Consider the following 14,510-nt stretch of genomic DNA (forward strand, 5'->3'; position numbering starts at 1 on the left):
AGATGTAGGTTACTTGGACATGGATCAAACGTTTTAATTTGATTTGAGCCCAAAACAGTAAATGTTAAGGAGTTAAAATTGGGGTCAAAGCGGTCTCTACCAAACTATTCAGCCAATTTTTGGCCTAAACATTTGAAATTTTACATAAAGTGTATTCAGACATAGGGCAAGCTTTTTAATCGTTTTTTGGCCGAAAACTTGTCTGCCAAGGGGTCAAAGTTCAAAAGATTTGACCATTGTGGTCTTTAACAAACTATTCAGTCAATTTGGGGTCTAAACACTTGAAATTTTAGATGTAGGTTACCTGGACACGAGTCAAATTTTTTAATATATATATATATATATATATATATATATATATATATGCACAGTACATAGGGCCCAAGCAAGGCCGGTCTGAATTGCTAGTACTACTAAAGCTTTATTTTTCTTGTCTCCATCAGAGATGGGAAGGAGAGGATGAGCAATCACCATGAATAACGTCATCTATCAAATTAGAAATAGACAAATAGTGAAGGAGGTCTAGTTTAATTTAGCAAATGTGAAAATTGTGTCCATTTTTCACATTAACAATAAAGTCAAAACACCCTATTTCAGGTTAATTGAACATTACAAAATATACGCACCATATTTTTTTATATACTGTTTATGTATATACAATATCTATTACACCATGTATATACAATATCTATTATACCATTCACTGGACAAAGCGGGGGAGGGCAGAGCGGTAGCTCTAGATATATCTAAGGCTTTTGACAGAGTATGGCATGAGGGTCTCCTCAGGAAAATTAGATCATACGGTATCACTGGTAGAATACTTAACATAATTAAATCCTTCATAGATAAGAGAAAAATCCAGGTTGTCCTCGACGGTCATACATCTAAACAATATGATATAAATGCGGGGGTGCCCCAGGGTTCTATCCTTGGACCTCTATTGTTCCTGATATTCATAAATGACCTCCCCGACAAAATTGCCTCTGAGATGGGTATATATGCTGATGACACTACACTCTATGGCAGGCACGACAGGAAGACGAATGAACACATTTCTAAAGAAATCGCAGAAACACTAGAGGAAGACCTCCAATCTGTGGTGGAATGGGGACAAAGTGGTTGGTCGCGTTCAATGCTGCCAAGACTAAACTAGTTTCATTCAATAACTACAAGAAACCCTCTCTACCACCTGTAGCAATGGCCAATGACTCTTTATCTGAGAGTACATCTTTCAAACTCCTTGGCCTAACGTTCACAGGAAACATGAGTTGGAACAATTACATTGAAGGCATTGCCAGGGCCGCTGCAAGAAAGGTGGGCTCTCTCTACCGTGCGTGCTAAACAACTACTAACACCCGAAAGTATCCTGTACCTCTATAAGGCCACCATTCACCCATGTATGGAGTATTGCTGTCACATCTGGGCTGGTGCATCTGCTACTAGTCTCTCGCTCCTTGACAAGGTTCAAAAGAGAGTCGCAAGCTTGATAGGCCCTGAACTGGCATCTAAGCTTCAGCCTCTGTCCCATCGACGAAATGTTGCATCCCTCTGCCTTTTCTACAAGTATTTTAGTGGTGAATGCTCTGACGAACTGCAATCACTTGTGCCCCCACGACATGAGCACCCTCGACAAACCCGACAGGCTGCTAAATCCCACCCCCACACTGTAGAGATCCCTAGATGGAAAAGATCTTTTTACTCCAATAGTTCGACAAAATGTTGCATCCCTCTGCCTTTTCTACAAGTATTTTAGTGGTGAATGCTCTGACGAACTGCAATCACTTGTGCCCCCACGACATGAGCACCCTCGACAAACCCGACAGGCTGCTAAATCCCACCCCCACACTGTAGAGATCCCTAGATGGAGAAGATCTTTTTACTCCAATAGTTTCTTCCCCAGAACCGCTAGATTCTGGAATTCCATTCCAGGTCCCTGCTTCCCCAACAGTACTGACGTGCAGAAGTTCAAATGTAACGTGAACTGACATCTTGCTGGCCAAATCCCTACATAGTACCCCAGTAGTTGTTGCCCCTGATAGTAGCCCCCTACACCAAAGTGGCAATTTGCCTTGTTTGGGGTGAAAATGTAATTAAAAAAAAAAAAAAAAAAAAGATTATCTGATTTGCATATTGGTTTTCAAAAAGAACATTTTATTAACTAACTATTTGTTATTGTTTCTTAATTTAATTATTGTTTTGATTTTGATATAACTAATAGTTCTGTTTTGCAACAATTGTTTTATTTTCTAGTCAAATATTTAACATTTGTGTTAAAATATTTCTTTTTTATTTTAATTTTTTTTTTTTTTTTTTAGAGAGCTTGACTTGATTTTAACAAGTTTCAATCTATTTCTAGATTACAAGTGAAAAGGCATATTGCTTTCTTTTTATTTCCTTTCTTTATGGTTACATTTAAAAGATAAAATAAATTTATTAATTTATTTTATCACGGACTATTATCCTCATCTTTCTTAGTTGTTGTTTCACAACGTTTCGGACAACTATTTCTCTGGCCTTCGTCAGGTGGTAACCGCGATGGGATAGGATAGGAACTGCGAATCACCTAACTGCATCTCAGCAATTACTGGCATCCATAGTTGTTGTTGTCTCACCACGTTTTTGGCCAAGTAAGCCTTTGGCCGGCTTTGGATAGGATTGAAACCGCTATCTTCAGACAGCTCTCACCTGGAACTGTAGAGATTCAACGTCTCTATCCACTGCGTCACGAGCCCCGTCCTCCTACATACAGTGCCTAGAATTCCCAAATTGGTTGCCCATTTTAGTAATAACCAGGCTCAGTGTTGCTTAACTTTGTTGATCTGACGGGAACCAGTGTGTCAACGTTATTAAGCTGTATTAATTTTATCTATTTGAATAAATAATAAAAATTTTGTGTCGTTCAAAAAAAAGTTAGGAATGAAATGTTTGTTTTAAACTAATGTTTCAAGTGTTTAAAATAGTGAACTTTGTAAAGTGATAACAAACCAACAAAGCCAGTTAGTTGAACCTAAATATGCCGAATGGCTACTAAATAATCTTCATTGGTCCCTCAACAAAGGAGAGATTGGACCAAGTAATTCCCGTTCGTTTGTTCGTACTTTTCTCGATAACCATGCCTTGAGTTTTTAAAAACTTTTGCACAAACATTAGTCATGGTGAAAGTAAATTTTCACCAGAACGGATTTTTCAGGCTAACTCTTACTGCCACCTCCTCCCACAATTTTTCACTCATGGAGAGAGACCCCACATGCTCAGCTTGTCAAAAATAAATATGATACTTGTACAGTATGTATTTTAAGTAAAAGCACTATTACATACCATGTAATGTTGAAATGAGTAAAGAATCTAAAAATTCTGAAAAATGATATAGTAGAAGATCTGAATTATTGAATTTTCTCAATCTGCCATTTTCTAATTTGAAATAATGAAAATTGACTGAAAACAAGGGAGGTAAATCAGTTTGTCATATTGGCTATAATAGGAGAAACCAATAAAACCGCATTATTTCATATATTTTATTTTTTCTTGTAATTATTTTTCTACTTGATCCCTTTTTTGGAATTTTTACTAATTTTTACATAACACATAATCATGTAATAGTGTTTTTATTTAAAATGCATTTTGTTTTGATATTCAAATAAATTGCACATAATTGTTAAAATTTCTACTAAATTTGGCAGAATTATTTACCGTTTTTAGTTGCACTAAATGGTTGTCAAACCAAAATTTCTACCAACAAAATTTTTGTGACTTCTAATATCATATTTATCTTTTCTGTTTGTCAGACTTCTGTTAACAGCGGAGGAGGAAATGTGCCTGGGAGTAAACATCCTGATAAGCCAATTGTGGTGTTGAAGGCAAGAGAAGACGTTGGAGCTCCAAACAGTGGTGCATCTGTCGGTGCTGGCAGTGGGAACACTAGCAGCGGCGGAAGTGGATCAACTGCAGGATCCACCAATTCAGGTCGTTCTTCAACTACATGTGCATCAAGTGTGCACAATATACCAACGGCAGTCAGTGGCGACCTGTCTTCTCATGGCACGTCTTACCAGTTGCATAGATCAACTCAGTTACCAGCTGGAGATAGTAAGTCAGCACACAACTCTTTTTCTTTTTTCTTTTTCCTTTCTTTCTTTTTCTTTTTCCTTTCTTTCTTTTTCCTTTCTTTTTCCTTTTTCCTTTCTTTTTCCTTTCTTTTTCCTTTTTTCCTTCCTTCTTCCTTTTTCCTTCCTTCTTCCTTTTTCCTTCCTTTTTCCTTTTTCCTTCTTTTTCCTTTTTCCTCCTTTTTCCTCCTTTTTCCTTTTTCCTCCTTTTTCCTTTTTCTTTCTTTTTCCTTTTTCTTTCTTTTTCCTTTTTCCTCCTTTTTCCTTTTTCCTCCTTTTTCCTTTTTCCTCCTTTTTCCTTTTTCCTCCTTTTTCCTTTTTCCTCCTTTTTCCTTTTTCCTCCTTTTTCCTTTTTCTTTCTTTTTCTTTCTTTTTCCTTTTTCTTTCTTTTTCCTTTTTCTTTCTTTTTCCTTTTTCTTTCTTTTTCCTTTTTCTTTCTTTTTCCTTTTTCTTTCTTTTTCCTTTTTCTTTCTTTTTCCTTTTTTCCTTTTTCCTTTTTTCCTTTTTCCTTTTTTTCTTTTTCCTTTTTTCCTTTTTCTTTTTTTCCTTTTTCTTTTTTTCCTTTTTCTTTTTTTCCTTTTTCTTTTTTTCCTTTTTCTTTCTTTTTTCCTTTTACTTCCTTTTTCTTTTTCCTTTTTTTTCTTGTTCCTATTTATTTTTCTTTTTTCCTATTTATTTTTCCTTTTTCTTTTTTCCTATTTATTTTTCCTTTTCTTTTTCCTTTTTTCCTTTTCTTTCCTTTTTTCCTTTTTCTTTCCTTTTTTCCTTTTTCTTTCCTTTTTTCCTTTTTCTTTCCTTTTTTCCTTTTTCTTTCTTTTTTCTTTCCTTTTTCTTTCCTTTTCTTTTCTTTCCTTTTTCTTTTCCTCTTTGCTTTTGCTTTTTCTTTTTCCTTTTTTCTCTTTTTCTTTTTCCTTTTATTTGTCTTTTGCTTCTTTATCTTTTTTCTGTCTTTGTTTTTTTTGTGTGTATCTGTCTTTTTTCTGACAAAGAATCAAGAATAAACATAGGATGCAGTGGTCCTAACCAGCCTTGTGAGAGTGTGTGAGCGCAGGTGGCCAAAGTTGATCTGAATATATGTAAATTTTATCCCTCCAATTCATTCCTTCTAAATCAATTCCCTTTTTTCTCTTGTATACGTGCATTTGATTTCTATTTCTCCTTTTCTATATAAATAAAACATATGCATGTATGGTTGTGTGAAAATATTTAACCGATGAACTCTTAAACTACTGGTCTCATAGCTCTGAAATTAACGAAGAATAGTAATTGTACACTAAAGATGGTTTATGAGTAAAATCTTTATTTGGATGGATGAATAATGGCTACAGAAATATGTCGACAAGTTGAAATGCAAACTGACTTCATTACTTTTTGTGCATGCACAAATTCATTCATAACTTGAAGTGGTTTAATTTTAAATCTTATTTGTTGATAGCTCAAACAGTAGGGAACACGATTGGTGTGCTGAATGTTTTGCTTTTGATTCTAGCTCATGGCAACGAAGTTACTAAGTTATTTTTTTTTTTAACTTTTGAAATCAGTACTATAGATATATATATATATATATATGAAATAGATGAGGAAATATGTTTTTTTTTTTTTTTTTTTCAATTATATTTCGCCTTTTATTTATACAAATCCTTTATTTATGAAGCTCAATGTAATTTAATTGATATAATAATTAAACGAATGATTTTGCGCTACGAAACAGGTGTTGTCAAGAATTGTGCATATCAACTTAAAGAAATAAATTGTAAGATGAACAACATCTTGAAATTTAGACTATAAGCATTTGCCATTTATTTATTATTCATGCAGTATTCCCTCGAATATCACGGTAGATAGGGACTGAGACCACCCGTGATATTCGAAAATCCGCGAAGTAGAACAAAACCATTATTTTTACCTTATTTAATTGTTTATAGGCTGTTTAAAACCATCCTTGTAATGTTTCTAACCCACCCGTTACTATATTAATAATAGATTGTAACACTTGTTAATTACTTTACTATATTAATAATAGATTGTAACACTTGTTAGGTCGTACAGTACATTATTACAGTTCTGTACTGTACATAAATAAATATTCGATTATCACGATTTTTATGGATTTATGGTTGATATCCATGATAGTAATATATTGAAAAACCCGCAAAGTAGCAAATCCGTGATAATCGAACTGTGAAGTAGCGATGGTGTTACTGTGTGTGTGTGTGTGTGTATGTATATATATATAGAGAGAGAGATAAAGTTTAGCAGTTTGAAGGAAGAAACTATTAAAAAAAGAAAGCTTTTCGACATCCAGGACCTCTATTATAAAGGGGTGGGATTTTGTTGCTTATCAGGTTAGTTGGGAGTATCTTTGTCAAGGAAACACAAGTGCTACGAGTTTGTCAGAACATATTCCATTGAAGTACTTATAAAACGGACACAGAGATGCAGAATTGCAGCGCTCGTTTGGTTCATTTGATAGTGCGGGACATATTAGGTTGAAGAATCTTTTTTAAACCCTGTCTAAGAGGGAGAGACTAGTGGTGAACGTACCAACCTAACAATTGCTCGTGCAGTTGAATGAGCATTTTATTAGTTTTATTCCATTGTCTTCTGAACAAGAGTTCCTCTTGAGTTTTAAACCATTTTTGATATTTTGCTATGCCGCAAAAGACATTTTTGTTGGTTAGATTTTAAGAAATTTTTTCAGTGCTTGTGAAGTATAATGTACTTTCAAATGCATTTCAGGTAAAAACATTATTTACTTGCGCATCATGTCGAAATTAGTATAAATTCCAAAAATTATGAAAAATGATCCATTAGATAGTGTAGATTTATTAGATTTATTTTTCACTAAAAATTAGAGACATCAGCAGTCCAACATTTTTAATTTTTTTTAATGGCAGATTTCAAGGTAAGCAAGGGAGATAAGTCAGTTTGTCATATAGAATTATTTGCACAACTCTTCCACATTAAAACGTAATAAAACTTGACAATTTGATAGATTCTGTTTTTACTTGGAATTAATTTTCTATTGGATCACTAGCAGGCTGCCTGGCGTTTCCTGGTCGTAAAATACGCTTAAATATGATATTTTGTTTAATGTAGATTTTGTATTATTATATTATTTTGGACCCAATATATAGTAATGATTTAAAAAGTTTAAAAAAAAAAAAAAAAATGACTCGTGCACCACCACTGAGAATTGAAACAAAAACCTTTAGCTTATGATTTAATTTTTCCTCTGACGTTAATGCTTGAGCTATGAAGACGTGTTTGCTGCAAGGCTAAAAATTAAAACCTGAACCAATAGCTATTATGTTATGCATACATATTCATAATGTCGTCATTCGACCTTCACCTGGCAAATTCCATTTATTTAATTTTCACACTTTTGCATCGATTTTCCCCAACTAAAATCCAAATATAAAGTTTCGCGTGGGTTCAAGTACCCTATATATGAAGTTTCATGTCTAGACCAAAAACTAACAGGAGTTTGGTAGGCAAAATTCTTTAAACAGATATATATATGCATGCATAAATATATATAGAAAGAGGTTTGTGTTTACTATAAGCTTATTATGCAAGTATAGATCGTGTAAAATATCTGCTTGAATATAATTACTCATAATAGTTTACTAAATATGATCATCCCACAAGAAAACCGAAAAAACTAATAGAGAATTAATTAAAATGAATGTTTAAAAGAATATGCAAATTAGCTAGATCTTTTGCTAGTGAATGCAATTCCACAATCCATATATAACAAAGTTGTATTTTCATTTTAAATAAATATAAAAAGGGTTTTTAATATGTATATCAAAACACAAAAAGGCCTAAACTTATAGAAGTACAGCTTTTTTATAAATTTTTGAAATTTGTACTAATTTTGACATAACTTTTTTTTTTTCTTTTTTTTTTTAATGCATTTGCTTGAAATTCCTAACTCCTCATACTGTATAAGCACCAAAATTTCTTTGATGATTTTTAATTCTTTAAGCTAAAATTTTAAAATATCCTGATAAATATTTTTTTTATTATTTCTCCCTTTTTTTCCCCCCAGTTGACAGTCAGAATCGTTTGGCTCCTCTTCCCGAGATGCAACGATGCATAAAACTTGTTGATGATTCAATGCATTGGTGCGACAGTGGCATGGAGGTAAATAAAAAAAAATTTTTTTCTCTATTTATTTTCAGGAACCTTTTAAGATTTTTATGTTTTAACACATTTGCTGCTAGCAATAGTCTGGTCCTGGATATGACCTTAAACTATATCTGATGGTGAGGCCCCAGCTTGCGGGCTTTGGGGAGTGTGGAGCCAACCTTTAATTGCCATTGCTCCCAGGTCCACTTTGACCCGGAGCGGTAGTACCTGTTAGGGTCCCAACTATGGGTTAAAAAGAAACCGACTTGAAAAAAAAAAATATGTACTCTATTAAAAAATTTTTCTTCAAAATAACTGGATTCGGCATTAAACCTGAAAAGGGTTGATATGCCATAAAACAAAAACTATCAACCAACCAGCCAGCAATAGTTCTATCAAATTTATTGTCATTGCCAAGCTATTTTTCTGCAATTTTCAAAAAATAAAGTCAACAAATAATGCATATGAATATGATATGGAATATTTTTTAAATTTGTATTTATTTTTAAAAAAATTGTCACGAGCCACTTTTACTAAAAGAATTATTTTTTATCAGTTTGTATATTGTTTTTTTGTTTGTTTTTTTTTTTAATAAAAAATAACTCCAATCAGCTTTTATTTATAGTGAATCAATTATTCAACTTATAGCTTATATAGGTATTCGCTAGAAAAAAAAGAGATTAGAGGCCAAATATAAGATAACTCATAAAAATACTATTCAATATGTGTTATTTTGAGATGCCAGTTCAAGTTATCGTACGTGCCAAGCGTGCATTAACTATTAGAAAAAGAATTTTGTTACAAGTTTGCTCGTAGCGGACAAGGCTTAGCGAATGCCAGGGTATGAGAATACTTGTAGTTGGCAACAAATGTGTTAAACACAAACTGGCCGATGTATTTTCTGTATTTATTTATATCCCTAGTACTTTTTTATCTATCTGGATCCATCTCGTTTCATTGGTCTATCAGACTTAATTTCGAAATAGCATTTTCATTGGTTTGTCATGCTTGTAAAATGAGTGCTAAACCGATGATGATGATATACTTTATGTATGCACATTTTTGTTTTATTCCTTTCTAATGTACATGTGTATTTTTTATACACAAACTGGCCGATGTATTTTCTGTATTCATTTATATCCCTAGCCAAGCTATTTTTTCTGCAATTTCCAAAACATAAAGTCAACAAATGATGCATATGAATATAATAAGAAATATATATTAAATTTGTATTATTTATAATATTCTCGTATTTGGTATATTAAATAAGAAAATATCTTAGCGTGCCAGATATGAATATCAGTTTGTATATTTTTTTTGTAATAAAAATAACTTTAATCAGTTTTTATTTATAGTGAATCATTCAACTTATAACTAGGGCTATGACAACAGCATATTCTTTTCCTTGTTTTGATTCTCAGGTATATATCCATTGACATCTTATATGTTTTTATGTAGAGTGATGTGGTTCTCGGTTGATTAATTGTGTCTGCCTCGGATATATACTTGAGAGTGAAAACAATGCCCTAGTTATAACTTATATATATGTATACGCTAGAAAAAAAACATAATACATGGCAGAGGCCAAATACGAGATAACTCATAAAAATACAATTCAGTATGTGTTATTTTGAGACGCCAGTTCGAGTTAAAGACAGTTACCGTACGTGCCGAGCATGCATTAACTAATAGAAAAAGATTTTCATTACTACGAGTTTACTCGTAGCGGACAAGGCTAATTAAATGCCTGGGTACAAGAATACTCGTAGTTGGCAGCGAATGTGTTAAACTGTAAAAAAAAAAAGTTGCGGATGATTAACCCTTGTTGCTTACTACAGATGAGATGAATAGTTGGATTTCAAATTTCTGGTTGTACTGTATATATGTATATTTTTTCTTTTTTTCACCCAAACAAGGTATATTGCCACTTGCATGTGGGGGGGGTACTATTTAGCATTGTGTCTAACAGGAGACTGTGGGGAGATTTCATTAAACTTCTGCAGGTTAGTATGGTTAAGGAAGCATCTTTGTGCCTGTTTTACAAATACTTTAATGGAATGTGCTCTAATGAACTCGTTGCACTTGTGCACCTTCAACATACATATCCTCAACAAACCTGCTTAGCAACAAAATCTCACCCCTTCACTGTTGAGGTCCCTAAATGCCAGAAAGCTTTCTACTCTAATAGTTTATTCGCTTGAACAGCTAGACTTTGGAATTCCCTTCCTGCTACCTTACTGAACTGATATGCAGAAGTTTAAATGCAACATAAACCAACATCTTGTTAATCTTTCCTGGAGATGGTCCCAAATAGTAGCTCCTTACGTCCACGTGGCGATATGCCTTGTTAGGGGTGAATGTGAGTATAAAGAAAAAAGAAACTGGAATAGAATTTCAATTTTGAGGGAAGAAACTATTAGAGTAGAAGGTTTTCTGGCATTTAGAAATCTAGACAATGAAAAGCTGAGATTTGGTGCTTGTTCCTATTTACAATGCCTCCCCACGGGACAGTTAGACACCAGGGTCATTTTTTAATGTGGAGAAAAAGGAACAAAAATAAAAATTGTCTCAATCGTGAAGGATTTCTCCTCTACTGACAGAGAACAAGAAATTGAAGTGCAGCATCTGAAGAACAGATACTACACTTTGAGATGTTAAATCTTTTATTCATGTTAAAAAATACAGTCAAAATCAACGATGAACAAAAAACTTAGGCACATGGCCAACTCAAAAGGGGGGATTTTGGGGGTCGTTTGTCGTCCTTGTCACTCCAGAACTAAACAAAGTCAAAAGTTTCTCCCAGCTAGTATCTTCTTTCACCATAATACCGCACCCGAAGGCCAAGGAAAAATTTGCTTGTTGGGTTAGATGGGAGTATGTATGTCAAGGAGGCATTGGTGCCAGAGTTCATCAAAACACATTCCATTAAAATACAGGGACGGATGCAACATAGTGGCACTGGGACAAAGATTGGAGCTTGGCCATTAGTGCAAGACCTATTAGATTTGGAACTCTTTTTTGGTCCCTTTCTAAGCATGAGAGACTAGTTTTAGATGCACTAGTCGAGATGTGGCAACAATACAAGTAAGACATATCAATACATAACACAATTGAATATATATATATATATATACACACACACACATATTCATTTGCCTATTGTCACTTATTTTCATATTTCTTCCTCACCATCTACTACATTCCATTCCTTGCATTGTGATAGCCTCCTAAATCTCTTATATATATATATTATGGGTATCTTATGAGTTGTTTGGTGTACCTATACCATTTAACGAAACGTGTAAGATGTACCATATATCAAATAAAATGATATAAATGTGATTTAAATATACTTGTGGTATTTGAATTATTTACAAATGATATGAGAAATTATATTTATCTCTTACATGCTCAGTTGATGCGGCGCTTAACTCCTGAAAACTCCTGCTATTCTTGTTATTAAACATTTGTTTCAATTGAATCAATCATATATTATTAGCAACATTTTTTTTTTATTTGTATTTTAGGTCTTGGTTGACCAAAATAATTTTTTTGTTGTTGGTGTGCTGGGAATGCAAGGTGTTGGCAAATCTACAATCATGTCACTTTTGGCTGGAAACACTTCCACTGACTTTTACAGGTAAAGAATTAAGTCTGCAGTGGGCTCTTCATAAATGTTGCCTGTTTGTCAATCATTGATTGAAGCATTGTGGAAACCCTGGAAATACAAAGAAAAAGTTTTGGTTCTTGTCCAGAATTCCCCCGCATTTTAAAAAATTAAAATAAGGCAGTATGTGTATGTACCTATGATGAAATGAAAAATATCGTTTACCAAAAATCGCGTAAATTGGTCAAATAATTGTATTTTTATGAAGAAAATCATTTTTAAGCAATTAATGAGAATTTGTAAGTATTACAACATAAATCTCGCAAGTTTGAATAACGTTGAATTATCTCCCTTTGTTTTACCTGTTTTTTTTTGTTTGTTTTAAATTGTTTTTAAAATGGCAGATAAAACAGCTGCTATTCAGTTACTCATAAAATTTAGTTTTCTTATTTAAAATTAAAACTTCTTGATCAATTGATGTGATTTTTGGATAATGATAATTTTTTTTGCACTTTTAAGAACACAGTACAAATATAGTGCAAACAAAGACTAATTGTGTTATTTTTATCTGTATAATTTTATTTTTTAATGTATGATTTTCAATAATGCCATTTTTGTATTTTATTTCAATAAATCACTTCAAAATACAAATACTGAATAACAAAAAAGCAAAGGTACTGTTTTACCTTGTCACTGGTTTCAGTAGAATCATGCAGAAAATTATGGAAGACGCTAGCTGACTATAACGGTTTAATTTACTTGATTTTTTGTGTACACTAATTTTCTTTCTGTCATGGTTATGCACATCATAAAAAATTTTTATCTTTGTGTTCTTGGACAAGCACCAGTTTTAGTTGATTTCTTAAACTAGCAATACACATGAACGAGAAAACGCTTTAGATAATCACAGATTTCAAGGGGCTTCTGCTAAAATCGTCATATTTTAAAAACCAAAGCACTTTAAGTCCTCAAAATACCACCATTTTGTTTGGAAATGAATATACGCTAAAATGAATTAATAAATAATAACGTACATTATGTATTTTTAGAGTTTTAAGCAAATAAAGTGATAAAAACCCTGAACATCATAAAACAGCGTTTTTGGTAAGATTTTGTATAGACCCCCCTCCCCTTCCCTGATTTGTAAATGCTCATACCACATTTGTATTCAGGATTTTGACATGAAATTTGGAAACTAACCAGAAGAGATGTCACTTTTAATAGTTTGGGGTGTCCAAAATACTTTTGACCATTTGTATTTTGTTGTGTTAAAAAAAATAATTTCAACATGACGAGTATTGAAAATTTGGAAAAAAAGTTTTACTCGGACACCCACTGTTATAAAATAATAAAGTTTTTCTGCTTTCCAGCTGACTGCAATATGGTTGTCTTCAAGTCTAATGTAAACAAGTTTTTGATGAGCCGTTCCATATAAGTTAAAAAATTTACCGAATCTCCATTACTAACGGTTACTATATTGTCCAATTTCTACTGTACACTCTTTAACCCTTATCCTCGAGTGGCCTCTTGGCCTTGATAAGTGGTGATGCCCATGTAAAAAAAAAAAAAAAAAAATAAATAATAATCTTTTTAAATGTATAATTGTACGTTGTTTTCTCTTGTGGTAGCTAGCAATTTAAAATCATGATACCTGGAAAAAAATCGTTTGGCGTTTGAGTGTAGACTGTCTTGTAGTATTAGTAATTTCATCAGCAGCAGCAATAGCACGGCTGTAAACAACAGACGTTTTTATTTATTTATTTTTTTTTTTGTTGATTTTTATTTCAGATACAAATTATTTTTAAATTGGAAATCTGATTATAAAACAATTTTCTTACATGTTAAATTAGAGCTTTTTTGTTATCAAGCATATAAATATTTGTAAATTTTGACCAGTGATCAAATTTAAAAAAAAATAGTGTTTTGGTTCGAACAACCGAAAATGTGAAATACAATTTTTTTTGGTTCATGTGTACAAGCGGTACCACCTCCCTTCTATGGTCCTGGATATGACCTTAAACTATATCCGATGGTGAGCCCTCACCTTGCGGGCTTTGGGGAGTGTGGAGCCACCCTTTAATTGCCATTGCTCCCAGGTCCACTCTGACCCGGAGTGGTAGTACCTGTTAGGGTCCCAACTATGGGTTAAATAGAATCTGACGTAAAAAAAAAAATATAATCCATTAAAAATCGTTCCTCAAAATAACTAGATTCGGCATTAAATAACGTGAAAAAGGTTGATATGCTGTAAAACAACCAACCAACCTCCCTTCTATATTTTTTTAATTTTCATCTTTTTTATAATGTCTTCAGTGGATTATTATCTCATGGAAACTAAATACAAGACAATATTTAGTTTCCATGAGATAATAATATTAACAAAAAAAAAAAAAAAAATGCAAAATCGATATTTAAATATTTGTAGGAAGGATACTTTTCTAGATGTCAGTGAAGTTAAGAAAGAAAAACAATAGAAAAAGGCATGTAAAAATAAATCAAATTTATTCAAAATTTGTGAACAATTTGTCGGCTTTAGCAAAAAGTTGTTTTTTTTTTATATTTAAATAGGTGGACAAAAAATACCTGATACTTTTTCAAACATCATGTTTTCTGTTAGTGATGTCACTTGTTTTAAATGACATTTATTTTTGTCTGTTTATTGTAAT

The 14,510-nt window shown here is 32.7% G+C and overlaps 1 protein-coding gene across 1 annotated transcript in view; it reads left to right on the forward strand.

Annotated features, from left to right (window-relative positions):
* Positions 1-14,510, forward strand: part of LOC145248895 (nonsense-mediated mRNA decay factor SMG9-like) — a 66,549-nt gene that overhangs the window by 13,499 nt on the left and 38,540 nt on the right. The window contains exons 3-5 of the mRNA XM_080110666.1: positions 3,786-4,086; positions 8,158-8,252; positions 11,765-11,877. Coding sequence (XP_079966792.1) covers positions 3,786-4,086; positions 8,158-8,252; positions 11,765-11,877 — 509 coding nt within the window. The remainder of the gene's footprint in view (positions 1-3,785; positions 4,087-8,157; positions 8,253-11,764; positions 11,878-14,510) is intronic.

The sequence above is a fragment of the Euprymna scolopes genome, chromosome 27 (genome assembly GCF_053919585.1).
Source record: "Euprymna scolopes isolate OS-2025 chromosome 27, ASM5391958v1, whole genome shotgun sequence".
NCBI classification, from domain to species: Eukaryota; Metazoa; Mollusca; class Cephalopoda; order Sepiida; family Sepiolidae; genus Euprymna; species Euprymna scolopes.